This window comes from Phallusia mammillata, chromosome 4 (assembly GCF_965637545.1).
Source record: "Phallusia mammillata chromosome 4, kaPhaMamm4.hap1.1, whole genome shotgun sequence".
NCBI classification, from domain to species: Eukaryota; Metazoa; Chordata; class Ascidiacea; order Phlebobranchia; family Ascidiidae; genus Phallusia; species Phallusia mammillata.
The window spans coordinates 24,918,679-24,946,445 of record NC_137255.1 but is presented as its reverse complement, the minus strand read 5'-3'; the positions used below and the strand labels follow the sequence as shown (position 1 = coordinate 24,946,445).

The 27,767-nt window shown below is 37.3% G+C and overlaps 3 protein-coding genes and 1 long non-coding RNA gene across 5 annotated transcripts; 2 read left to right on the top strand and 2 right to left on the bottom strand.

The window, feature by feature from the left end:
* Positions 1-61: 61 nt before the first annotated feature.
* LOC145223017 (SAP30-binding protein-like) lies at positions 62-13,271 on the top strand. Of its 2 annotated transcripts, XM_080089300.1 has the most exons (6): positions 62-122; positions 341-462; positions 692-782; positions 877-1,022; positions 11,285-11,320; positions 11,732-13,271. In XM_080089300.1, exon 6 carries the CDS (start codon positions 11,754-11,756, stop codon positions 12,627-12,629), a length of 876 nt encoding a protein of 291 aa, XP_079945426.1. In that variant the 5' UTR covers positions 62-122; positions 341-462; positions 692-782; positions 877-1,022; positions 11,285-11,320; positions 11,732-11,753; the 3' UTR covers positions 12,630-13,271. The 2 variants fall into 2 exon arrangements, with proteins under 2 accessions (XP_079945426.1, XP_079945428.1); XM_080089302.1 differs by lacking the exon at positions 62-122 and having other exon boundaries at positions 331-462.
* A 436-nt stretch (positions 13,272-13,707) lies between these two features.
* Positions 13,708-14,061, top strand: LOC145223019 (uncharacterized). The gene is made up of 2 exons (XR_013859403.1): positions 13,708-13,769; positions 13,892-14,061. It is a non-coding gene; the product is annotated as an uncharacterized LOC145223019 (long non-coding RNA).
* Positions 13,933-18,557, bottom strand: LOC145223018 (uncharacterized). Its single transcript, XM_080089303.1, has 6 exons — positions 18,437-18,557; positions 17,306-17,515; positions 16,409-16,441; positions 15,956-16,099; positions 15,114-15,259; positions 13,933-14,263 (listed from the first exon to the last, which is right to left on the bottom strand). Exons 1-6 carry the CDS (start codon positions 18,513-18,515, stop codon positions 14,081-14,083), a joined length of 795 nt encoding a protein of 264 aa, XP_079945429.1. The 5' UTR covers positions 18,516-18,557; the 3' UTR covers positions 13,933-14,080.
* A 4,989-nt stretch (positions 18,558-23,546) lies between these two features.
* Positions 23,547-27,693, bottom strand: LOC145225472 (isocitrate dehydrogenase [NAD] subunit beta, mitochondrial-like). The gene is made up of 12 exons (XM_080092179.1): positions 27,541-27,693; positions 27,399-27,467; positions 27,134-27,223; positions 26,550-26,682; positions 26,387-26,450; positions 26,028-26,160; positions 25,688-25,821; positions 25,307-25,409; positions 25,087-25,233; positions 24,476-24,570; positions 24,240-24,300; positions 23,547-24,099 (listed from the first exon to the last, which is right to left on the bottom strand). The coding sequence occupies exons 1-12, from the start codon at positions 27,580-27,582 to the stop codon at positions 24,019-24,021; spliced, it is 1,152 nt and encodes a 383-aa protein (XP_079948305.1). The 5' UTR covers positions 27,583-27,693; the 3' UTR covers positions 23,547-24,018.
* Between the last annotated feature and the right edge of the window lie 74 nt (positions 27,694-27,767).

Below are 27,767 nucleotides of genomic sequence, written 5' to 3'. Positions count from 1 at the left end.
ACAGGCTGCTTCGAGGCTCTTTGTTCCTCGCTAAAATTTTACGAGGCCATTTTTCGACTTAGGGACAACGATTTGAGAACAATATTTTCGGACAATTAGTCTTTTGATCGAGAATTTCAAATGTAAGCATATTATGTGTTGATTTACATTAAACTGGAATTTGGTTAAGTAGAAGTAGTTATGTTATGGCAATTTGCAAGTTTAAACAGGCTTAAAATTGTCGCCAGTGGTTTACTGTGAAAAGCAAAATGTAAACACATTTTAGCCTTAAAAATTACACCAATAACGGCCGAATTACACATAAAATAAAAAGTTTGTTTAACATGTAAAATGTTCAAAGTAGCTACACAGGATGGACGTTACATCTTCTAAGAATATCGGGATTTTGCGATTACATCATCGCCACAAAACTTAACTTTCATGTCATCAACAGATTGTGATTTTGTTCCTGTTTCTCTCAAAGTAAGTATAGTTTCTTTTGTGTGTATGTACACTTGCCAAACAAGTAAAAACAGTTTTGTACCACAAAATTAACAAGCAATCTAGGCTAAATTTGTTTTATTAAACATTTATATTGATCTGTTTTGTAAGAGGTTATTTGCTTCATTAGGCTATATTTTGTGTTTTAATTTTGCTTAATGCTAGTCTGATCAATATGCATCAACTTTAAATGTTACTGTATCATTTTAAGATCATTTTCTCCACAATCTGCCACAAGGGATTGTATGATCTCTTTCTTCACCAACTTGGCAGTGGTGGAAAATATGACCACATGCATTACGGTGAGTTGTCCACTAAAATTGTGGAAATGCTGTTTCGAATTGAAACCCAAAGTTCTTCGGAATTAACGTGGCAATTTTGTCTTGGTTGAATCAGATCATCTAAGACATTGTGTTCCCTTCCGCTGGCCCCCAGCAGGAGTTTTGATGGAACACTTCTAACATGTAACTTTTCTCTCCTTTGCATTTGAATGAAGGGGTTGGAAATATAATAGAGACCTGTTTCCGTCTTCAATGGATGAGGTATGTAATTTCTTCTACAAATTTTAAGAAATTAAAGGAACAAAAAACTGGTCTGTATTATTTATTTACATGTAAACAAAATTTGAAAAAGGTCACTTGATTTTATCTGGTCTCTGCTGTTTGTTGTAAATTTGATACTTTGTTTTTTGGTTGTGGCTTTTACAGCAAAGACTTGATTTTGCTGTCCAATTTGGCTTTGTTTCTGCAGTACCTTATACATTTTTGGTGGGTGTTTATATTAGTTATCTCACCAGCAACAATTCGAAGTCAGCTACTGCATAGTCAGATGTAGATAATTTTCAGATCATGGTGCTTGCACTGTCAGTCAGTATTCAACAGGAGTGCAGACAATATGAGCAAAGTTAAACTTGCTTTGTAAAAAGTGTCAGCTTAAAATATTTCTCTGAATAAAAGGCTTTAATTTATTAGTTTTCTTGATCTTCTATGGTTGTCCTGCTAATCCCTAAAATATTTGTGTGTTCAGCTATGTATTTTACTATCACTATTTGACTCACATTGGCATTTTTTGACTAGCACAAGAATATTACATGGCATATATATATTTTTTCCTCATTGAATATATAACTGTTGCAGCATGTTTGAACTTTGGCAATATTTTAACAGTAATTACCCCTGTCAAGAAGCGTAGCTATGGTCTGTTTTAGAATTGTGATTTAGCATAGGATCTGTTTCAAATGACATGTGTAAAATTTTGCCTGATTGAACCTTGTTTGATTTTTGCATTATTGATTGGAATTTGAGCATTTCATACATTGATTTTTTCGGTGTTGTGTGATGTTGTTAAAAATCTAGCTCACATGTTCCCAACTCAATGACATGTGTAAAATTTTGCCTGATTGAACCTTGTTTGATTTTTGCATTATTGATTGGAATTTGAGCATTTCATACATTGATTTTTTCGGTGTTGTGTGATGTTGTTAAAAATCTAGCTCACATGTTCCCAACTCATGGTCATGTCCAGAAATTTAAGGGCTTATTTCCACACTTTTCCCTGGTGAAAATTTGACCATATCCTGTGTCATCTACTGTTGTTGAGGTATTTCATGTATTTAGACCTGTGGTTCTCAAACTTTTTTATTGTCGGGGCCAAATGGTATTTTTTTAAGTGTGTAGGAAGCCGCAAAAAAATGAACCCTTGAGAAAATCACTAAAGATTAATACTTTGAAAGCTAAAATAGCAATCTTTGGTGGTTTTCTGAGGTCTGGTGCGAGTCGCAAAATTAGTAGTTGGGAGCCGCATGCGGCCCCGAAAACCGAGTTTGAGAACCACTGATTTAGACATGAATAAGATTGGCCACATTCACATACTTGTGAACTGCAAAATGGTATGTGCTTCACAATGTCAATATACTAGCTGCACATACTGTCAACTTGACCAGTAGTTGTTTTATTCTATGATTGCACATGAATATGTGAAAAGACAGTGATTGTAGTTAAAGGTTAATGTTAGCAGGTGATGTAAGGTCATCTACTTTAGGAAATGAACATTAAAATAATCCAAAATTCCATAGAAGAGCTAGTTAGCATGAGAGGTTAATCAAATGCATCAGTCACAGTGCGTTCTTATAAGCTGGGAGTTGCAGTTTTTGGATAGGTTGCTCTTTTCAACATTTGAAATACATTTTGTTTTTCTGGTCTTTAGGCACTGATTTACTGTGTGTTAGTATGTTGGCAAGACATTTTTGTGATATTAAATGAACCAGGAATTTTAAAATGTGAGCCCTGGTCCCTCAATCCTCTATGCGGGATTGACAACAACCTCATATCAATGATTAAGTTGTATATTAAATATATACCTTGACCTGTAGTTAGTTTCAACTACTGCAACAAGGTTTTGGTTTTGGGTGAAAATGCTCACACAAATATGAGGTTTGGTCATGTTATAGTTTTCTGTTCTTGTAGAATATTAAGCTAAAGGCACTTTTTTTTCTTTGGAAGCTAGTTGGCATGTAGCTGCTCAAAACTACTAGAAGCTGAAACACTACTAAGATCTCAAAATTCCCAAAAGTTTGGTGCTGGTACTTTCAGTGTAAAGAAAGATTCTAGTTGTGGTGCTTGTGGTTTTGTCTTTATGATTTCTTCTGGTTCAAGTATGCCTGTTAGTGATGGGACGATACCAGGTTTTGAAGCGAGTACCGATACCGAGTACAAGTACCACATGTATATACCTTCGATACCGAGTACTTAAGTGTAGTGTTGTACTTAGTTTTATATCACTGGCTAATTTATCTGCCATGGTCGGGGTACATGCGTGCACACACATGCCGAAAAATGTAATCACCACATGATAGCGAAAAAAATATATACGTAACTTGGCGGAACTTTTTCCCGATTTTGTGCTGTCCGAAGCAAATATTGGCCAAAAGTTGCCTGTATTCTTATGGTGTAAATTGGCCTTCGGTACTCATACATTGGTATCGAAAACTGAGACAAAATATTTCGATACCGAGTACGAGTATTGATACCACTGAAATCGTTCGAGTACCGGGTACTCGTCCCATCACTAATGCCTGTTTTTGATTGGATTGAACTGTATTGTTAGAATATGCACATTTCACTTTATTTGTAATTGACCAAATGACACTTATATTTTGGACAAGCGTTTATATATCACATGTGGTTCAACGTACTGCAGGACACGATCATCAATTTATAGCAAAAATATGTTAGTGATGTAATGGCTGCAGTGGACACTGGGAAAAGTTTATATCATTGTGATGGGAAGCGTTATTTGAACAGAGGACTATAAATTCATTTTGCAAAAGCAACAGGAATTGCAGTTTTGACAGGAAATTAACACATACGATGTTCAATGTTTTTGGCGGATGGAGATGGAGCTCTGTATGTGTATAACAATAATATGGCAGACTGCCGATTAACATCCAGAATACATAGTATACCATGAAAATTACATTATCCGGCGGACCAAACTTGACAAGTGTAGCTAAAAGAATTTCCTGTTGGTTGCTTTACATATGCAGTATACCACTGGTTAGAAGGAGCAATAAAATAAACACTTTAGGGCTGATCCCAGTTATTATTATCAAATTTACACAGATGTTAGCTATTGATCCAAATGTGATCCTCCTGAAGTTTAACCCCAAATGACCCAGTGGTTCACCCACAGGCCCCCAAAGCGTAAAAGTTATAAAAAGGCTGTACTGAATAACGTACATAATCTAGGAGTGTCATGCTTTGTTGGTTGATGCAATGTAAGGTATTCTAAGGAATTTTCTATTGGTTTACCCATTTTTTACCCCTTAACCCTGAAATAATCGGTTTTAGTGTTAGGCCAGAAATACAAGCCCTAATGTGCCGAAATTTTAAACAATTGTTTGCAGTAGGTTATTTGCTTAGTATTTAAAATTTTGCCTTAATCGGCCAAATCGTTACCTTTGCAGCCTATAATAAGTGTACACTGTATGTGAGATAGACTCCTGAGGGAGTAACTCACTGGTTTACAATTAGGGAGGTTTAATGTAGAGAGGGAGGGCTCCGTTTGACATCGGACAACAGACAGTCGTTTCAGGGATTATAAATCAGCTGTATTTGCGCAGCAATGCCATGCTATTTTACTAATTTATCATACACAGTTTCAGTTTTGGCGAAGGTTTTACACCTAAGACGTGATTTAAACTCGATAAACGTGCTTCGATTTCAGATATTTCAAGCAAAACTTTGTTGACCAACATCAAGATGAAAAAATAAACTTTTACAAAAGCCACACTAAACGGTCTTTAAATTCTTGTTGTCAGCTAGCTTCTTTATTCATGACAAATCAATTCAGGAATCAATACTTAGTTATGTCATGTATAAATCAGGCAAAATGGTGTTGTTGAACACTAAGGCCTGCATGTTATTGAAAACAGTGTCAAAAGGTTATTATGCGTTCATGTATGCAGGTCTCGGAAAGACTCCTGCCATGGGTTTGAATCCCACCGCAGGCTAGATTTTTCTAGCCCTACGCCTTGCCGTATGAGAATGCTCGATGACCTGCTAATTAGGTAGAACGCATTCAATTGGCTTGACATACTGTGATTTATATGTGAGTGTGCCCACTGGCACCCACTTACGGGGAGGCGCCGTCACCCCGGGTATCTACGTCGCTTACTACGTCATAAACAAGTTTTGCATTGATACACTTCTGTTCTAACTGTCATTACTGCTCAGTCAATGACTGTCTAGTTTGAACAGAAAATCCTTTCTGGAAAAAAAACAATGCATATTGTTACGTCACAAATGTACGTACTTCAAGTGTTATATGTAATCATTCATTGGATAAAATCATGCAATAAGCAACACCGACATAAGTTCAACAGGACATTGTTTAAAGCGGGGGTCACCAAATTATTTTCACTGCGAGCAGAATGATAAGAAAATGACATTCGATGGCCACATAGCTTGCAAGCCTTAACGCAGCGCTGTTTTATACTGTGGTCTGCTGAGCGCTTTTGCGGGATCAGCGGGAACTACAATATCCTTTAGAGTCCGATAGCGCTACTGTCGAAAAGTAAAAATTATTTGCATAAATTATCTTCTGGACTGACATGATTCAAATATTCTATTACAATCAACAATGAAGGCCAATTGTTCTCACAAAATCATGAAAGCATTTATACTTCTGCCTTTGGATCATTTTTATGCGTCCTGTAAAGAGTGAAACTAGGTGAAGTTTATCCCGCATGTTGTTGCAGGAATACTTTTGTTGCGCCGTACTTTGGTGACTCCTGATTTATGATAATAAATTAAACTTGAAAACTAAAAATACATTACACAGAATTCACTGCATAAATAGACAACACATTTGAAACGTACCAAATAACCTAGAAATGTTTTAAACGATTATTATAATGGGTTATTTACATGCAGATGTGCCTTGATTTTAGCAACTTGCATGAAAATAAAGCATAATATAGTTCGGTCGGAATAAGCTGCTAATGTATATTAATACAGAAACACACGGCAAAGAGTGTAATTAGGTGATGTCGAGGCTGGAAATATTTCTGTCTTTACTGAGTTATAAGATTCTGCTTCCACACCGACTTTAGCAAGTGGGCGCCTATGAGTGTGTCTTGTTCTCTGGTCTGCATATATGCCTCAGGGCTGATCCCAGTTATGAATTTATGTTCATCTTAACATACCTGGAATACACAAACATAAATTCAGTGCGAGGGAATTTTTGGAGTGGCAGCATAGCTATTTTATAAAGGCTGTTGTCACCCCGGGAAAATGTAAGGCCATGTTTATGTGGTGATTAGTTGCTAGAAAATTTTTTAAGGAGATGGTGTGTGCTGTGTAAAATTTCTAACTTGTAGATTCAGGACAATGGCCAGTTAGGGTATGAGAGCATTTTAAAAAACAGTGTATAGTGTGAATATCAACAAAAGTAAACTAAAACAAACAAAAATCACTTTTTTCTCCCTTACCCCTCTTTTGTGTTACATACAGACTTCTTGTACTTTTCATATTTAACAAACCGGCCTCAATAATGTATCTTATAAAAGCACAATGACTGTGTCAAAGCAACTACAAAAGATAAAATATCGAGGGAGGGGAGATATTGTTTAAAATGCATTTTTGAAGTGTGTTTTTTCAATTAAGCATGCTGATTCTGTACTCATGACCACATTCTTTACTTTCTGTACTGTGTTGTAAGGGCTGACCTAGCTAAAAGAACGTAATTTACTTAATTCTAGACTTGGAAAAAAAGAAGAAAGCATAACTTTTGCCTTGCATCAGCAGCATAGCTAACTTATTTCAACAAAGAAAGTGTAGTCTGTCTATAACATGCATTGTTGGTGCGAACTTTCAGTCTGCCAAGCTTCTTTTAGTAAAATAATTTGTTGTGATTCGGCCAAGACTTTTACTAACACAACTTTAGAATGCAAAACATGCCCTTTCGGCATACTTACCACAGAATCTTTTCGACTGCTCAGTTGATTAAATGGTATTTACTACATTACCAATTTTTCTATTTTAGGTTAACCAGTCAGTTAGGTCATGTCTGTGGTTTATCCTCCTGGTTGTTGGCTTGTCTGTGGTTGAGTCTGGTTGTTGGCTTGCCTTTGGTTGATCCTTTTGGTTGTTGGTTTACCTATGGTTGGTCCTCCTGGTTGTTGATTTGTCAGTGGTTGATCCTCCTGGTTATTATTTGGTCTATGGTTGATTCTGGTTTTCGCCTTGCCTATGGTTGATCCTCCTGGTTGTTATTATGGGTCCCCTTCCCTGAAGGGGACACATATTGTTTTTGTCTATATATTTTTTTTTTCTTTCTAACGCGGATTTGTTCCCACGTTTTGGTCAAGAAAGAATGGTTCAAACTTTTTCAAATTTGCACACATAGGTATTGGTCTAAAGATGGTCCATTTGAATTTTGACCCTGTTTGATCTTTCGGTTCACCCACAGCCCCCCAAAACGTGAAATTTTTAAAACAGCTATACTTGCTAAAGTACTTCATTTAGAAGTTTCATGCTTTGTCGTTTGGTGCAATATAAGGTATTTCAAAGAATTTTGTACCTTAAAAAAAGATTTACCCATTTTCACCCCTTAAACCCCAAAATATTCGTTTCTGTCTAACGCTGGTTTGTTAAATGCGTTTGGTCAAGAAAGAGTGCTTTAAATTTATTCAAATTTGCTCAGATGTTAGTTATTGTTCCGAATTAGATCCTCCTGAAGTTTGACCCCAAACGACCCAGCGGTTCACCCACAGGCCCCCAAAACGAAAAAAATTAAAAGCGGCTGTACTGACCCAAGTACATAATCTAAGGGTTTCATGCTTTGTTGGTTGGTGCAATGTAAGCTATTCTGAAGAATTTTGTAACTTTTTATTGAATTGACCCATTTTTACCCCTTAAACCAGTGGTTCTCAAACTCGGTTTTCGGGGCCGCATGCGGCTCCCAACTACTTATATTGCAGCTCGCACCAGACCTCAGAAAACCACCAAACATTGCTATTTTAGCTTTCAAAGTAATAATCTTTATTGATTTTCTCAAGGTTTCATTTTTTTGTGGCTCCCTACACACTTAAAAAAAACATTTGGCCCCGACAATAAAAAAGTTTGAGAACCACTGCCTTAAATCCTAAAATAATAAGTTTTAGGCCAGAAATACAAGCCCTTATGTGGTGAAATGTTAAACAATTGTTTGCAGTAGGTTGTTGGTTTAGTATTTGCCTTAATCGGCCAAATACCGTATTTTACGGACCATAAGGCGCAATTGAAATCTTTTTTTTCCTCATAAATTGATCGTGCGCCTTATAAGCCGTGCGCCTAATGTATGGATCAAGTAGTGCTTAATTGCCTAGGCTACACTCAAAACCAGTACCGATACTATTATTATATAAATAAACCACCGTCTTACACAATAAACTACAGTAAAGGCAACTAGCAACTGTGATATTCAGAGCTTTATGAGCTTTATACGGGACTTTAATGAGCTTCATACGGTAACCCATACTCCTTAAAATACGTTGCGTTTTATAGTCCGGTGCGCCTTATGTATGAACAAAAAACTAATCAAAGCAATTTATTGACAGTGCGCCTTATAATCGGGTGCGCTTTATGGTCCATAAAATACGGTAATTACTTTTACAGCCCATAATATGTATACACTGTCAGTCAGATAGAAGTCTCAACTCTCAAGGTAGTTCTTCACTTGTTTACGATTAGGGCGGGTGAATGCAGCGGGAGTGGTCAGAATTCGCTTGTTTACGATTAAGGCGGGGAAATCCGGACGGACATTTTACGAGACAGTCGTGTTTGTGATTAGAAATCAACTGTTATTGCGCAGCTATGCTATGTCATTTTATTAAGTTATCAAGCACATTTTCAGTTTTGGAAAATTGTGTTTAAAAACTGACCTTGACTGACAATATCAAGGTCAAAGCATGAGATTAAATTGAAAGTATTTTTCTTGTTTTTTGTAATTAATTATATGACAATTATGATGCAAAAAGAACAGGACAAAACTTTTAAAGTTGGGTTAAGGCTAAAGTTGGTTAAGTTTTTCCTTAAGAATCTGAATATAACCAGGATGTTTGTTTACCATAAATCCGCACAAACGCGCCTGTGGGGACCCATTCGTTTTTGCTTGCAAAAACAATCATATGTGTAGATAAAATGATGTGTATAGTAAATTGGTAAATATCTAACAATGATTGTGCCCTATTTTTACTGTTACCAAATCGCATATGCATATGTGTGCCGACCCATTAGATCAGGGGCGGGCAACTTCTCCAGTCGGCGGGCCTGATATGGGAAAATAAAGTACTTGGCGGGCCGGATTCCCGAATCGATACATTAATCGCGTATTTATCCAGTGATTTAAAACGGATTTTTGACCACCTAAACCAGTGGTCTTCAACCATTTTAGCGAAATCGCCCCCTTGCTAGGGCACTGACTCAATATCGCCCCCCATTATATCATTTTTTTTAAAGTTCTTGACTCTTGAGCATTTGCGTGCAATTAGATTTACCCAGCACCAACGAATGCTTATGTTAACAGTTAAAACCCAATTTAATTGCTACAACAACACTGAGGGTCAATTTCACGCAATTCTAACGCATCCAAGCAAAGTTTGTGACGTCATAGACAAGATAACATCATACGATTATGTGCAAACAATAGCTATTTTTGTTATTTTGATTAAAAGTAATGGGGCATTACTCGGCAAAAGAGAAACCCATACATTCCACATTAATAACTTACACTAGATTTATCAAATTTAAGGATGATACAAAAACTTCGCAGTTTTTGAAGCGCTAGCAGACCTATAGAAAGTGTAAAAGTGAAACAAGTTTGAGGGAAAGCTCGTTACCGTTATATAAAAAAGGTATAGCCGGTCACCATACATAGTGCATACACCAATTTAATGCATACACCACAGACTTAGATAGTAACGACGGGAAAGTTTTTTGCTATTGGGGAGCTTACTGTCCGTTACAACTATAATTTGACGTAGTATGCAAGTAGTGGGGGATTGCGGCAGACTGTGGCCGCGGGCCACATTACCATGTATGACCCGGAACCGGTCTGCGGGCTGGTCAAAATCCCGTGGCGGGTTGTATGTTGCCCGCCCATGCATTAGATTATGCTTGCAGAAACAATTAGGTTATAAAGTGCCAGGAAGAAAATAGGGACCCAATGAAATTTAGGTGCCAAATATATATCCATTATAAATATAGTAAATGGTATATGTGATACATCGTTAAATATGATGTAGTATATATAAACTGGCAATATTTAGGAAAACCACTATTCTAGTTTGGTCAATGGTTGATTCTGGTTTTCGCCTTGCCTATGGTTGATCCTCCTGGTTGTTGATTTGTCAGTGGCTGATCTTGGTTGTTGATTTGTCTATGGTTGATTCTGGTTATTGGCTTGCCTATGGTTGATCCTCCGGGTTGTTGATTTGTCTATGGTTGATTCTGGATATTGGCTTGCCTATGGTTGATCCTCCGGGTTGTTGATTTGTCTTATGGTTGATCCTCCTGGTTGTTGATTTATCTATGGTTGATTCTGGTTGTTGGTTTGTATGTGGTTGATCCTCCTGGTTGTTGGTTTGTCTATGGTTGATTCTGGATATTGGCTTGCCTATGGTTGATCCTCCGGGTTGTTGATTTGTCTATGGTTGTTTCTGGTTATTGGCTTGCCTATGGTTGATCCTCCGTGTTGTTGATTTGTCTATGGTTGATTCTGGTTGTTGGTTTGTATGTGGTTGATTCTGGTTGTTGGTTTGATTGTGGATGATTCTGGTTATTGGCTTGTATGTGGTTGATCCTCCTGGTTGTTAATTTGTATGTGGTTGATCCTCCTGGTTGTTGATTTGTTTATGGTTGATTCTGATTGTTGGTTTGTATGTGGTTGATCCTCCTGGTTGTTGGTTTGTCTGTAGTTGATCCTCCTGGTTGTTGATTTGTTTATGGTTGATTCTGATTGTTGGTTTGTATGTGGTTGATCCTCCTGGTTGTTGGTTTGTCTGTAGTTGAGGATTATCATGTTTATTAGTTTGCCCATGGTTGATTTTGGTTGTTGTCATGTCGGTTGTTGATCTTCCTGATTAGTGACATGTCTGTGGTGATTATTTCTATGACTTATTATTCCCCAAAGTGCTTCTGATGTTCTTGAATGACTTACCTTTGGCTCATAATGTTTTTTGGTAATTTTTAGCAGGATAGTTTTGTTTGTAAAGTGTTTAAAATTGCACTGGACAAGTAAAAAGAGATATTTTTAATTTTTTCAGGAATTTGGAACACCGTGCTGCAAAAGATCAACTGAGGTACAACAGATTCTGTCCTTATGAGACTTTGCAACAAATTCATTCTACTTATTTGGGGAAGGAAAATAAAAAATGAAACATAACAATTATATTTTAGCTTGGTAGCATCTCAGTATAAATAAATATACGTTTTATCGAGTTTGGCGTTTTATTTTGGTTTTATATTAGCATTAGCCACTTCCATAAGGCTCGCACAACATTGAAAAAATACTGTGCAATAGAAGCATTATTTAAAACTAGTCAGAAAAATTGTGCAAACCTTGCATGTTTTTGCACCGTGATTAAAAAGTAACAGGATTGTTGTCTGCTAACTGAAAACATGTCTATGCAGCAACAAAAACAATGAAATGAATTCAACTTTCTACAAACCACTTGTCTTAACCTTTATGCTTTTCTATTCCTGCTTCACAGAGGGTTAATTAAGTGATAAGAAATGGCAGCGTTATCTGCACTGTCTGCATATGTTGAATCTGATGAAGAGCATGAAGATGAACACGAGGGAGATGTCGGGGTTCTCATTACAAAACCTACTCCACCGGTGAACACTGAAGTCAAAAATGGCATGAGGAATGCCTCCCCGGCCTTCAGTGATAATATGGACGACATGGAAGGCTCCTTTAACATGGATGAAAAGGAAGAACACAAAGAAGAAGATGGTACAGAGTCTGTTGAAAAAGATAATGAGAAACCTATGGTGGTTTCTGATGAGGGAGAACCTGTGGAATCGGTTACTGAAAGAGTGAACGGTATTGGAGAGAAACCTGCCAAGAGGAAATATAAGCGTTACAGCTGTGAAAACGCGACTGCATTTGCTGCAAAACTAAGGACTTTACCGGAAGAAGAATTGCAGCTTCCTGCTGAGCCAGAAGTACAATGCATGCAGAATTTGCAAGATAAAATCAAACGTCTTTATGAAAAGAAAATCCGTGATGGCGAAAACCTTAACCAGACCATACAATCCCGAAAAGACTTTCGCAATCCTAGCATCTATGATAAACTTATCCTTTTCCTTGGCATCGAGGAGAGAGGCACAAACTTTCCGAAAGAAGAATTTGATCCGGACTTTTGGAGGAAATGTCCTTCGTATGAGGACCTTGCACGCACGCAGCGTGAAGAACTTGCCAAGAAAGAAAAGGACAAAAAGACTAAAGTGGAATTTGTCACTGGGACTGTAAAGAAAACTGCCTCCGGTTCAGGCAGTGGTGAAAGAGCGAAAAGGACTAAATGGGATGATAAGTCATCCAATATTTCTACTTCTAAACCTACAATAATTTCAGCAGTTGGGACAATAAAGAAAAACCGAGCATAGCCTTTGAATTGTTTGTTACACTTTTGCGCATAGCCAATCTAAATACAAATTTTCTGTGATTGTGAATACCAAATTTTGAAATTGCAAAAGGTTTACCTCAGTCAATTTGCTCATGTAGTTCAACATGTAATGGAGTGTTGCATAATAAAGTCCAAATCACATTTATTGTGTGCCAAATAACTCTTGTATATTGTCATTGTTTAATAATGATACTTGAGAAATTTTGTCATGTAAAGAGTATGTAGCCATATGCATTGTCTCCAGGTTTTCTTTTCATGAAAACTGACTTTGTTTTGCATCCGTCCCATATCACATGTTCTATACAACAGTCCCATATGTTGTATAGAACACTAAAAAACCAAATCAATTTGCTTCTCGGCCTATTCATTTACTGCCCCTTTAGTTGATATATCTGTTTCACCCAACAAGTGTATTTCATTTCAGGTTGCATTGATTGTATTTTCAGTTAGGAAATCTTGTTTTTTGACCCCGTTTACTTGTTGTTTTGATTTCACGAAACTGAAATCTCTTTTTGCGATGTTTATAACTGTCTTTTTTAATCTTGCAAGTTGGCCTAATTTGGACCACTTTGTGAATACATTCTTCTAACCAAACCAAAATGCAGTTTTTGTACTTTTTAGATTAGAAACTAAGCTGTAAAACTGCAACCGACTCCTGTGGTTTAATTAGAATGCGGGGCCATGCTCTGGCTTGCGCCGCGGGCCTATGTGCTGCCCTGGCGTCTGTAACAGGCAAATTTGCCACCGGGGATATGGAAAACATGCCACTGATCCCTAACCATTGGATTCTCAACTTGATCTTTCGCTTGTTGTTTATCACCTGTACTCTGGCCTTAAACAGTGTAATGTGGACGCTCTTTGTGGAATCCATGCAGCATTTGAACTCAGCCGAAGCTTCTGTTCTCAATGTTGGCTGCAATATATTGCTCTCTGGCGTCCTCGGGTGGTTTTGCTTCGGCGAATCAGTGCCTGCTATATGGTGGTGCGGGGCCTCGCTAATTGTGACAGGTATAGCGGTGATGCATACTGCTGAAAGTGACAAAGAGAAGATGTCTTGAAGAGGCCAAAACTTCTGCCGCAGTTCATTGGTACTGCATCATGAAGAAGGCTACAGTGGATGGTAAATAGTTGGTCAAGCACCAAACAGGCTCTACCGAAAAAAAACCTACCTCTTTTGAATGTGTATCTCAAACTCAATATGTAAACAGTTGAACTTAAAAACAAAAGTTGTTTTATTTGCAGAAACCTGATCAAATCCTGCTAACGGCATAGCTACCACAAAGTGCCCCAACGATTGACATTTTTATTGCAACTTTACATACTATAAACATAAAAAATAAAACTTGGAGTACTACATAAAAAATGCACACTTTTTAAACTTAAATTCACGATAATAAATTACTGCAAAATAACGATATGGGTCTTTTCGATTTAAGGCGTGTTGAGAACTTGACAGTACGAGTCGGTAAAAGTTGAGTTTCCGAAGCTTCCAGAAAAAACAATCTTCAACGTTTGCCCAGCGCTGATTGGTTCACGTCCAGTCACAATGAACCCCTTGCGACCATGAAGGACTTCTGTGACAGCCACTCCTGCTGAGTAGGGTTCTCTCAATATCTGTATCAATATTGGATGCATGGATTAGTACAGTGGTTCTCAACCTTTGGTGGACCGTGGCCCCCTAAAAGTAACTTTTTGGCCATTCATTTGCTTTTGCTGCTGACGAGACTGGTTTGCCAGGTGTGTTTAATATGCAAGAAACTATCTAACAGCAAAAGTCGAATATCGTGAGATGCTGTTTCACGTTACCAACCCAAACAGTGCCATTTTCGATAAAATACCATGACTATTACAGAGATAAAAAGCTCAGTTTTCTTTCTAAATAAATTACAAAGCAGACAATTTTACAAGATCCGGTCATTTTAACAGAATATTGTTAGCCTTCAGGACGGGTATTTTCGCATTAATGTACGCGCTATAATAAACCTTGTTATAGTCTCCCACCAAAAGAATTATGATAACTACACTAGGTTAAGCGATTTGACGTTAAAATTCCGGACATCCGGTAACTCTACTAAACGCTACTTCAGAAGACTGTAGTACCGATCTGCTCAAAAGTGTCATGACGAATATAACGGCCTAAATACACGTTAAAAGCAACATGACTGATGGAGGATCATATCACTGATGATGGCATGAGCTTCTGCCAAAACGTTTGGATAATAAAGCAGGTCGATTTGAGCCGTCATATTCATCATTTACTTGTTCACATTATAAACTCGAAAATTAGCCTACTTTACACATAGTATGTTTTGGATTTATATCTCCGGTTTAGTTCATTCTCACGTTAAAAAAACTGGTCTGCATAAATAGCTTTTCATAGATGTGCTTCACAAAAAGTTCTTTAAGTTTAAGGAAAAAAAAAAACTAAAAAATTTAGCAAACAAAAAAAACTAATAAAACTCACGCATAATGCTCCAGTGACTGGTTTCCGAAACTTCAAATATGCTGACCAACCGGCGGCGTAGCTTTTTTCCGCTTGTAAAACGATTTTGCCTTGGAACCCACTTTCCGAAGCATAATGGACTTTGCATGAAGCGCGAGCCAAGGCACCTGTGAATGAAAATCCAACTTTTAGGATTTGACTTATGAGTGGTTTTTCAGTGTATGTCTTTCGGCAATTTGCGTTATTCATCCCTGGCGGCTGATTAGCTACCGAAGTCACGTGGTTGCGCTACAGTAAACGGAAGTTTTATCCTAGCTTAAGAACTCACAACAAAAGTTGGCTAAATACCGGTGGGTTGCGCAAAAAGGATCAAAGAATACTTAACTGTGTAAAAATGCTGACGGTTAGGGCTGTTAGAGTTGGCGCAAGGTTTTGTAATATAGTTCCTAACCCAGTGGTTCTTAACCTTTTTATCACGACCGAACCCCTATGATACTCTTCAGCCTTTGATGGAACCCTAACAAGTTACATCCTAGGTTTCTAACTAATTTTGTGGTCTTTACCATACGTTTTTGCTGCCAACAAAGATTCGTTGTTTTGCTGCTTACAAACAATGCGCACAGTGTTCTTTGTTACATCAAATATAACCTATCAACATTCCAATGTTTTCAAAAGACCCTTGTCGAACCCCTGGATCAGCGTTGCCGAACCCCTGGGGTTCGATCGAACCCAGGTTAAGAACCACTGTCCCGACCCTAAATCAGTCTCACTGTAAATTTAAATAATTGTGCTCTTTACGCCATCTATCGGTTTCAGCTCTGTTGTGAGTTTTTATCTTAGTAGCTCTGTCGCAGTATACTTACTAGCTTTCTGGTAACAGTAACCGCCGTTCGGAATCCAGCAACAGCTTTTCGCGGTACATTGTTCCTTAGTGAGATAATCGTCCGGTGAATCGGCGCAATTCTTGATGTCGAAGGCAATAGGGTCGATTCCACATTTTCTGTCCACTTTACAAAAAACATAGATTCTTAAGAAACGAAAGTTTGTGGCTTGAAACGCCGTTTATAACAGTTAAGTATACTCAAAAGCAAAAGCAAAAATCGAGAAACAAGCAGTAGTTTTTCATAAATGTAAGGTATTTTTTGAAAATGTTATGTTAGTAAATCCACAGAACAAAAGACCAACAATGTTTTGTATGTAAATACTGCAATTAAGAAATTTACTTGGTAATTTGGAAGTAAGACAATTGCTTATTTTGTTGAATAGACTTTCCAAAAAACTTTTAACAAAACACAAAACTTTTTCCAGATACTCACAGTTTGCTTCGAAGCTGCAATCTTGAATTCCACCTGCGAGTAACAATAAATTTAGAACAATCTTATCATGACGCAGATGACGGTAAAATGAGACTTAAGAACAAAGAAACCACTTTATGTGTTGATGTTGTTATGTATATGAGTTATTGATTAAACTCTTTTTTGAAGTGTGGTAAACGTAGACCAGGGGTTTCCAACCTGTGGTACGCGTACTACTAGTGGTACGTGAAGGTTTTTCAGGTGGTACGCGAGTGGCTTCTGTTTTTTTCATAAAAACCTGTATTCAGAACTTTATATTTTGTTTCTTGGTTTTGTGTGCCAAACACAATTTTCCCGAAGTCTATATTCTTATTGTTACGTAACTATTCCTGTTTCGTATCATTGCGATCTTTAAAATACAGGTCATGTCAATTGTCAACAAGAAGCACAGTTGCTTGAAAAGCCGTACAACGCTGTGTGACAGTGGGCGTTAATTATTTCAAATAATTGCTCTTAAAAGATACCATCTACTGTTATATATCTTAAGCTACAAACTTAAGCTTTATATAGTGTTATTTTAGTAGGTCAATGTTATTATTCTGAATAAAATATGATTCGATCAAATTAGTTGTTCTGCAAGAAGTGGTACGCGTGGCAAAACAGAGCATCCAAGTGGTACGAGATCGTAAAAAGGTTGGGAACCCCTGACGTAGATGAATAGTCAGTAAAATTGTTTCTACTTTAATCATCCCAAAGTATGATTCACCAAGTTTACGCGGGTTAAATGCAAATTTTTCTAGTCGCTTTGACAAACAAATGCAGCAATTGAAAACCCTCTATACTTCAGTTATACATTATAAAAACCGACACTACATTTATAAATTTGCAACAAATGTAAACATTCTGGCAGCAACTTACTTCCGAAAGCACGCTGATGCTCTAGCTCGCGAAAACATACTTTTGTGCATTCTTCCATAGTGAAGAAAAGGTTCTTGGTACCTCCGCATCCACCGTACGAAAACTGGATACATCGTCCGAGAGCGCTATCAAACTGGTATCTCGTGTGATCAGCACGGCATGCCCCTTTTTCCGTTTTCAGATTGCAAAACGCTGGTGCCTGACTAGGGACTAGAAAAAGAAAATTAAACGTTTTATGCAAACAAATACTCCTTGCACTATATACAAGTGGTTCTCAATCTCTTTACTGGTCGTGTACCCACCTAACGATTTTTTTTATCGCTACAAATCACCCAAATCTTATGGGAATAAGTGAAAATGCATTAAGGTGGAATAAGAGTTTTTTTTAGCCTACTCAACAGATTTTTTTGCAATTCATGGTCTAACTGTTGTTAGACTCTAACAGTTAGACCAGTGGTTCTCAAACTTTTTTATTGTCGGGGCCAAATGGTAATTTTTAAGTGTGTAGGGAGCCACAAAAAACGAAACCTTGAGAAAATCACCAAAGATTATTACTTTCAAAGCTAAAATAGCAATGTTTGGTGGTTTTCTAAGGTCTGGTGCGAGGCGCAAAATAAGTAGTTAGGAGCCGCATGCGGCCCCAAAAACCGAATTTGAGAACCCCTGAGTTAGACTCTTAAATTCACCAACTGAATTTAACTTAATTTCACCAACTGAATTTTAAAAAGCCACTTGGTAAGCTATAGCGTGTACCACAGGTTGAAAACCACTGTCAAATACGGACCTGCTGTGCAAATAATTCTATTGAGAAAAATAACGACCCAAATTAACGTAAAAATCGACTTGCTTGATTGTTCAAACATTTCCAAAATGTTTTGTTTTAAAATCAAATCCTTGTGATTTTGGGGAGTCCCCTAGTTGGTTAAAAATATATATCAACAATGTATTGTGTCAATTACATAAAGAAAAACAGCCAAAGAGTTGTATATAGTAAACACATAGTATACAAACGTTTTAACAATGGCTGTTGTCATCATTACGAAATTCACTCTGGCAGTTATTTTTAATCGAACTAAGAAAGGAATGCAACCCATCTACGACAATCTACATCAAACAGGAAATCGCACTCACCATTATTTACGTTGAATGTTTCGGCAGAGACTTGGAAGACAACGCAAGTGAGTATTAAAAGACCAAACATACGATCCATTACAGAAGTCGTTTCAAAACGATATAAAATAGAAATCAAATACCTGCTGGTGAAAAACAAAAATATATATTCCGTTTTTTTTATTAAATTGGTATTAACTTCCCACTATAAACCATTGAAAATTTACTTTTAACTGCCAAACACTTTTTACGAAATAGTAGGTCACTAAATGTCACTTTTAATTTTAAAATAATATTTTTAACTTACAGGGCAGTATATGCCACACAAACCCCTCTCTAACGCCGAAAAACTGTTTAAACTCCCGACTGTTTAAAGTGTTTTTGTGGCTCTTCCGCCGCAAAAACAGTCAAAAGTCTACAAAAGGTTAAGAAACATTCCTCTAAAGGTGTCACATCCTTTGATCCAGCTACATCCGAAACTGTTTATTCTAACCTACACGTACAAGTAGTCTACATCATATTCGACCACATTTTAAAGTGCCAAATCACTGCAGCGTGGCTTAATTACAACACAGCATGTAGAAACAAAGGCCAGAAAACAATCACCAGTACTATTGCTCTGCCTCAGTGATCTCATTGTCACGAAACAGAGTAATTTGCCGCAGGCTAAATGGAGAAGTAAAAATAGCCTGACGTTTTTCTTGCACATATGTTTATGACTCATTACATTGACTTTTGAAATGTGTTAAATTTGACAGATTTGAAGATTTTATATATGTTTAGAATTATTTGACGTCACATATATACGTCCGCGTTGCGTAATAGTTCGATAAACAAGTGAAAAACCATTAATTGCCACTATTAGGTGATGAACTCGGACAAGTTCTTGCAACGTAAAACAAGGTTTAGCAATGTAGTTTCAAGCATACGGATAAATTGTCACAAGTCGAGGAGTTCGTTACTGGGCCGTTTAACTTTTCGGGGTAAATGCTTTGAAAATTTTCCTCGTTTATCCCAGGGATGATAAACTAATTTAGACGTTTTTATTGCTAAATATTTGTAGTTTTTTTAAGGCCGGTCCGCGACAAAATTTCAGTGTAAAAAACGGTCCACAGTGCAAAAAAGGTTGCCGACCCCTGATTTAAAGCAATAATTAGGACTTTTGTTGACTGTTTGCACATTAATTTCAATAAAACTGCAACCACATAGCAGCAGAAAACAACAATTTCACGAACATGTTAAATGCTACGCACGCGACATATTCCACATCGCAGACAGATGAGTATTTCGAGACATTCTGTACACAATAAGAGCGAATTCTGTCATTAAATCTTCAAAAGTAAACGCCGTTTCTGAAACTTTCTAATTTGAGAAATTTCAAGGTACAGATTTTTCTATGAATTATGTGGTATGGTGGGCTCCTATAAGTATGACCATATTTAGTAATATTAAATATATGAATGCAAAGTACTGGTTTTGCGATGTGACATATCAACAGCAAAAGCTTGGTGAGTCACATTTCGCCAAACGAAGATCAATAAAGTTTTATTTTGATGTTAAATTCGGTTTTTGGGTCAACTAAATCCTATGTCGGCATACACATAGTTGGATAAAACGCCTTTGTGTTAAAAAGCCATTCCCAATATCTTTTTGCGACGATAGAGCCCTTGCTTCTCGGGTCACGTCTAAAACTGCGGGCCCACTTGGCCCACTTGGCCCGCTAGGCCCAGCACTTGGCACGCCCCATGCAATAGAAAAAACTGCGGGCCCACAGTTTTCATACTTGCGAGAGACGCGACAAGCACTGGATATAATGGGCCCGCGGTTTTTCCTTGCGAGAGCCGCGACAAGCACTAGATATAGTGGGCCCGCGGTTTTTCCCTGCGAGAGGCGGGCCAAGCACTAGATATAGTGTGCCCGCAGTTTTCACACTTGCGAGAAGCGTGCCAAGCGGGCCCGCAGTTTTTTAATTGCATCCATGAAGCGAGCCAAGTGCTGTGCCAAGCGGGCCAAGTGATCCAAGTGGGCCCGCAGTTTTAGACGTGACCGCTTGCTTCTCACAAAATTAGCGCCATGATGAGTTTTATAACAAATTTACACAAACTAAATATTCGTTTTTTTTTTTTGGTGGCCAGTTCGCAAAATATATATAGATGCTTATAATTGCTTCAATCGGCACGTAGCGTAAAAATTAGCCGATACCTACACTCAACCATGCTTTACACATTGTTTTCAACAGACAAAAGATACACAGTCGACGGAACACAACAAAATTTCTAAAGCTAAGACAACTTTCTGCCCTTAACAAACAAAAAAGTTTATCAAATAACGGTTTTTGTTTACTTCACGACTGCATTTAAATACCCAAACTGTCACCAAAAAACCTGTATTTTGCAAAACAAACTAACTTTCTTAATCACATGATTAAGATCCGATTAGCGCAGAGCAAACTCACGGACTGCTGGTGTGACTAACATAAAGTTCCGGATGAAAGTTCCTTATATACAAGCAAATGGGATGACTTGGCGACAATTATATGTGGCAGTTGGTTAATAAACAAGCGGACATTGTTTTAAATCGTGACTTTATGCCCACTAAGATCCCCAGCCCATGACGTAAGATATCATCCCACGCGTGATTTTGCAACAATAGAACTGTTGGTGTTTTGCCTTGATTTGGGCTACATCACTACAAAAAGGCCGAATGTTTATCGATTGAGCGTCTCTAATTTGCCTCACAATGGCAATGAGGCTTTAATTGGCGCTTGCCGCGAGTAATTGTCTGTTTCAAGACGTTGGTTAGATTTGCGTAACACACTGGCCTACGCATCATTGGCAAGTGAATAGTTTGGGAGAATTTTTCCGTTTTCGGTAATCCTATATCAGCTGTGTTACATTTAACACTATTGTGACCACATAATATGAGGAGGTTAAACCGAATACTCAAAATATAAACACAAAATTGGTCATTTATGTTGCAATAATTTTAAAATTGCGTTTTTTGGTTCACGGTCTACGCGGTCAATTTAGCTTATTTTGGGTGTACACTTCAGACGCATGATTTCAATGAATTTCGCAATATAGTTTCAATCTCGTCTAATTTGCGTCATGATCAAGTCGATCAAACGATTTGTCGCCAACGCCGTATAAGGAAACGAACGACTTTTGGTCTGTCTAACCCAGTGGTTCTCGAACTGTGGTACGCGTACCACTGGTGGCACGCCGCAACTTTTCAGGTTGTACGCCAGTAGCTTTCCGTGATACCTAATTTAAGACCGATCTAAAATTGCAACTCAACTGACCCAATTGATCAGTCCCGGTTTGGTCGAAACTCGTGTTTTGGACATTCTTTGAAATTGCTAAATATGCTAGCCAGGTTGAGAAAGTGTACTTATTTCTTGGTCTATCCATTCAAACAGGGTTTAGGTTTGGGTGGTACGCAGCGATAGAAAAAGTTGTCGGTTGGTACGCGATCCGTACAAGATTGAGACCCACTGGAACCAGTAAATTCGACCATACGGTTTGGGTCATTAGACTTGACCAATATATTAGCCCATATTAAGCACATTATTTTATCTTGCACATATTAAGTCCAAGCCTGACTTTATAGCACAAGTCCAGGTTCACGTCTGACGAATAATTTAATTCGAAATTTGAAAACGCAAACTAGGTTTCGGCCTTTGTGGCGGTTAACACAGTGGTTCCCAACCGGGGAGGAGTTTTAAACTTGAGGGGAAGAATCGACTTTAATTTGTACATTTAGTTTGTAGATAAACACGTAAGCACTGGAAATACGACATAAAGTTGATAAAAGACCCAATTTTAAATAACCTATGTGGTAGAGCTACTAACACGGTGCCTCCTGGGTGATCCAAAAGTGCCTAATTTTTGAAACGGTATATTTAAAAAAATGCTAAAGGTTAGGGCTATTAGGCTCGGGGTAAGGTATTAGCATTTAAAATTCAATAAAACTAACCCAAAAAATTAGTTACTAATGTAAAATTTGTAAACATTTGCATCCTAAACCAACCCCTCTTTAGCCGCTAAATAAATAATTCAGCTCTTTACGCCACCTATCGAAAATTAAGCACTTTTGGATCACCCAGGAGGCGCCATGTTAGTAGCTCTGCCAACCTTTGTATGGTTTATCATCTACCGTGCAGCATATATGGAAGGAATAAATTTGTCTTTGTAAAGAGGGTAATTCTTGAAATGAGGTTGGGAACCACTATCAATCCTAAACCAACCATATCAAAGGACGATATGTATTCATATATAGATTGGAGACTTAGTCACAACAAAGAACTAAAATAAAGGAAAACGTACTTGAACACGCTCTGTGAAAACCACATGTCCAAGTCCCATAAGCTTGGTGTCGACTATTAAATTTGTGTATAATGAAAGTAATGCAAAAAAATAACAATCTAATAGAGCTCTCCTGGCAATTGTAGTTTTGTACCGACGTTTCGATGTCCTATAGGACAGCAGTGGTCGGCAACCGCCGGTCCGCGAGGAGTTTGTTACCGGGTCGTATATTTTTTCAGGTTAAATGCTTAAAACATTTTTCCCATGTATTCCGGGGATAATAAACAAATTTAGTCGTTTTTAATTGCTGAACATTTGTAGATTTTGCGAACGCCGGTCCGCGATAAATTTTCAGTTTCAAAAACGGTCCGCAAAACAAAAAAGGTTGCCGACGGAGGGTAAAATATACTAAATTAAACATACAATTGCCAGAAGGTCATCATCCGTAACTTGAACAGAGAACTGCCTTTTATTTTTTTAGCCGCCGTAACAAGCCAAGCAGTGTGCGATTCAGAATAATAAGTAGGATCAGGCTTGATGGTTTTTTTAAAAAGGGACCGTGTACGGTTTAACATTTTGCGTCGCGAATTTAACTTCCTGTACACGCATGCAGCGTGCTTAATAATTTGTTGCGTATGCATTTTAAAATTTTGCCTAATTCAGGCTTTGTTTAAATTTAGGCTCACTTAAAATGTGTGGTGCGTTAAATACTGCTCCAAGACTGTGCGTGTGTAATATCCCTACAATATGTTTTAGTATTACATGTCCCTTTTTTGCATATTTTATTTTTTCATAGTTTTTTTGGAGGGTAGACAAAAAAAGCCATGTAAACGCCTTCGTGTATATTTGTGAACTTCAAAGAAAACAAAAAAAGTAGCACAAAAATAATCAAAACAAAGTCACACTGCGGATTGAACTGAACTATCACTGCTAGCGGCGGTAGAGGGCAGTACAGGTCGAGTGGAATTCAAACAGCAACGTTTGTGTGTAGGAAAAAAACAAAACACAAATAAATAGTTGTACACAACAGAAAAAAAAAATCGCTCATGTGTACAGAAAGTTGGTAAATAAGATCTTCTGTTTCATTACTGTATTTGACTAGAAAGTGTTAGCTGTCTTAACAATGCGTACACATTTACCAAAATATATTTCCTGCAGAGGTTAAATAATATTAAGCTGGTCCGAAAAATTTGTGCAAAAAGTTTCAGACAACAGAATTTAGAACTTTTTTGAAAAAAATTAGGGCAATTTGTGACGACACAGTCAACGATTATGACAAAACAGTCGGTGTTGTATTGTTTAAGAGCGACCAAGATTGCTTATTACAGCGTTGGTGAATTCGGTGGTAGTGGCGTAACCCTTCAGATCTGTTGTGCGAATCTGCGGAAGTAAAATTTGCGTCATATTTTCTAAAGGATTACAAATACTCCAAAAGAATCACTGTCAATGTGACGAATAATTTATTTTGAAGTAAGGTCAGGTATGTTTGAACCTAGTGATGATATAAAAATAATACTCACTTTTTTGTCACGTAAAACTTTCATCAAAGAGCCTTTTACCAGATTCGCGTGGGTTGTAAGACTGAAAAACACGAAGTCATAAAATTAACCATACAAAGAAGGAAGCCATGTGTAAAATTGCCACCATCTCTTAACCAGCCTTAAACAAGCCATCATTTGCTCTGTAGCGTCCACCAGCGGTTGCGAATTTAGTAATATATTCAAATAGCGTTTTGTTCAATAAGTTCGCTACTTACTTCAAATGTGCGAGCATGTTTGCAGCACAGAGAAGCATTGCTGTTGGATTTGCGATGTTTCTTCCCACGGCTTGTGCGAAAGGATGCCGTGCTCCCTGCAAACCATAAATCAGCAAATTGTAAAACACATTATGTGTCCTCTTAAACCGAAACTGCGACTAAAATTATTATTTTCTTTAGTTTTCAGCATAGGTTAACTGAGTTTTTGCTGTTACTGATAAATCTGGTAACGCATATGGATTAACCGCATAAAATGTTAAATTACAAAATAATTGTAAAGCCCAATCAGAGACAAATCATATAGTTGTTAAAAAAATCGTTTATTTATAAATACGTTTATTTATAAAATACAAAATAAAACAGCTTAGTAAATCGGTTATGCCAGCAGTTCTCACTGTGCGTCGCAACGCCCTGGTGCGTCGTTTCAATTTTCCAAGGGCGTCGCAGAATATTTCCGTTTTGTGGCTTTTTTTGTTGTATCAATAAACCTAACTTTAATAATAATTTTCCCCATTAACTTTCATTCGGTGGTGCGTCACCAACCATTGAACCACTGGGTTATGCAATTACCTACATTTGTTTGTATAATTAAGCTTTCATATTCTACTCACACTTTCAAACACAACACAATCAGGGCTATAGCTTTCTCCAGGGACAACCCCAGCTCCTCCCACAAGCCCAGCAGCTAAATTGTCGATGATATTTCCATACAAGTTGGGCATTACCATCACATCGAACTGGCTGGGATTTGAGGCCAACTATATGAACAGAAAATAAATGTGAAGGTTGCTGCTTTTTCTGCATTAAATTTGGTTTTGTTTGATTTCGAACCTGCATGCAAGTGTTGTCCACAATCATCGATTCAAATTGAATTTTTGGGTAGAGCTTTGCAATTCCACGACAGGAGTCCAAAAACATTCCATCAGCAAGCTTCCTGCAAGAGAAAAGCAAAAATAGCAAAGTTTCGACCTCAATCCTACACATAAACATCATATTATTTTATACTTTTTCCTCAAAAAAAACGTTTATTAAAAAAAAGGTACTTACAGATGTTGCTTATTGGTACATTTTATTGCTTGCTGAATGGCAAACAACAACATTTTACTATTTAGGAAAACATAAAAAATCTTCCTATTATTCAGTTATTCACACAAAAGTGTGGCAAAAATTAATAAAAATTATAAGTATTTGTGCACAAACTGATACACTTACATTATATTTGCCTTGTGAACAGCAGTGACCTTGTTCCTTCCATGCTTTGTTGCATAATCAAAAGCAAACTTGGCAATCCTTTCAGACTTAGTGCGAGTTATGATTTTAAGTGACTCTACCACACCAGGTACACTCTGTAATAGGAGACATGTTCATTTCTATTTCTTAAAGTTGAAAAAAGTGCTAGAAGACATTAGACCACAATTTGCTAGATTGTTTTAGCAAAAGGGATTATATCAATTTCATTAAACTGTTTTGACAAGTCTTTGGCCACATGTATGTGTTTTAAATCTTGAGCTAGAAAAGTTGTCTTTTAACATTTTATGTTTTTATATCTTACCTCATGTTCAAGTGCACTGTATTCTCCTTCAGTCTGTTCACGAATGACAACAAAGTCAAGGTCACCATGTCGGGTTTTAACGCCCGGTAAACTTTTGACACGAACAACATTTGCAAACAGATCAAGCTTTTTTCTGCCAAAACAATCAAAAATTTACCATATTGTTCAACATTGACTGGATCAGTGTTTTTTTAAAGGTTTTTACTCCAACGGTTTCCCAAAATTTGGACTTGCAACTAATATGGCTATTTTTTGGTATTTAAATGAAACACTTGCGGTCTCTTAAAACTACTTAGCGGTCACCCAAACCAAACCTTAAAAAAACACCTGGACTGGATTATAACAAAAGCTTATTTCACCTTATTTGCATATTCACTGATTGCAGCTCTCCCATATCGAACCATGATGGTGTAGCAAGAATACCTGAAAACATGCAAATTTGACTTGTAAAGCTTTTCACCAATCAACACAATGGCAGAGGTTTTTTACATCCATCAAATATGCAGTACAGTACTAGCTCACCTTTAATAGCAACTTTATTTCGGTTGACAGAGTCAACGACTTCATTCATATGCTCAGCAGTACATCTATCTTGCACTTCACTGACCCAGAACTCTTCAAATTTGACTGGAACATCAGCAGCAGTGAACACTTCCTAGTAGCAAAGAAAGTCTTAAAATTGGGGCTATAATAGAAACCACATTTTTACCAGTAGTACTAAATACCATAATGTAGAAAGGTGTCATGAGCATGCTTTTGCAAAAATTTTAAATTTGCGGACTTTAAAAAGCGCTGACAGTTGGAGCTATTTGGGTTGAGCGAGGGTTTGTAATTAAAATGATACTTGATTCTGGTCTAATTTACTCTTGCTGGGGCTTGTATTCTCACATTTCACACACCATGTGGTATTCTAAGCAGTATGCCATGCGACATCATGCGGTAACATACAGCAGTAAACCCCATTTTGACACGCAAAAAAATAAAGTTATTTTAGGAAAAACAGAAATGAAAGATCTTAGTAGTAACAGAATATTTGATATGTGATAGTCTGTATTACTATTGAAATACAGTGTTGGATTCAATCCTCACATACACATTTAACAAACCTTCACTGAAAACATCAGCTCTGGTCCGATGCCATCACCTGGAATCATTGTCACCCTCATCTTGTCAGAATCAACTTTTGCTTCTGCTAGCTACATAAAGGCATACATACTTTTATTCAGACTCGACAATTGAGGTAATGTATGTCTAATTGCTATTAAATTAATGCAAAGATTTCAGTTTTAAAACGCAGATGTACCACTACCATACAAATATATTGTGAATAGAATAATGTGATTCTTAAACATTACATCATAAAAGACTTACTGAAGGTTTACCAAGGTGATAAAATCTTTGCGGGCCACATGTCATGCATGGAGTTTGTCTTTGCACAGCCTGGAACAAAATAAATTTGTTTTATTTTAAAAAAGAAATAAAAAAAAAACTTAAATCTAGCACTACTACTCACTCTGGATAAGATTCTGACAAGACTTTTGCCGCTCGCTGCCATTTGCACGCCCTTTTTAAATCCGCAAATAAATAAACCAAAAGAAAACGAACACGAGGTTTGTCAAGGACCTTCACTCGACCTGCTACTAAGTACAACAAATACAAATCATGCAATGTTTACTCCATAGCACCTTTTGTGACGACATAAAGAGATTAGTTTTCCGCCTTATGTCGCAACAGAGTCGA

Excerpts from the sequence above, each read along its gene's own strand:
- LOC145223017 (XM_080089300.1), top strand. The coding sequence starts at position 11,754 with ATGGCAGCGTTATCTGCACTGTCTGCATATGTTGAATCTGATGAAGAG.
- LOC145225472 (XM_080092179.1), bottom strand. The coding sequence starts at position 27,582 with ATGGCAGCGAGCGGCAAAAGTCTTGTCAGAATCTTATCCAGA. Across the intron at positions 25,234-25,306 it reads TGGACAACACTTGCATGCAG|TTGGCCTCAAATCCCAGCCA; the intron begins GTTCGAAATCAA and ends CTGTTCATATAG. Across the intron at positions 24,100-24,239 it reads AAGTTTTACGTGACAAAAAA|ATTCGCACAACAGATCTGAA; the intron begins GTGAGTATTATT and ends TTACTTCCGCAG.
- LOC145223018 (XM_080089303.1), bottom strand. The coding sequence starts at position 18,515 with ATGGATCGTATGTTTGGTCTTTTAATACTCACTTGCGTTGTCTTCCAA. Across the intron at positions 15,260-15,955 it reads TTACTGTTACCAGAAAGCTA|GTGCCTTGGCTCGCGCTTCA; the intron begins GTAAGTATACTG and ends TTTCATTCACAG. Across the intron at positions 14,264-15,113 it reads CAGTCACTGGAGCATTATGC|ATATTGAGAGAACCCTACTC; the intron begins GTGAGTTTTATT and ends ATATTGATACAG.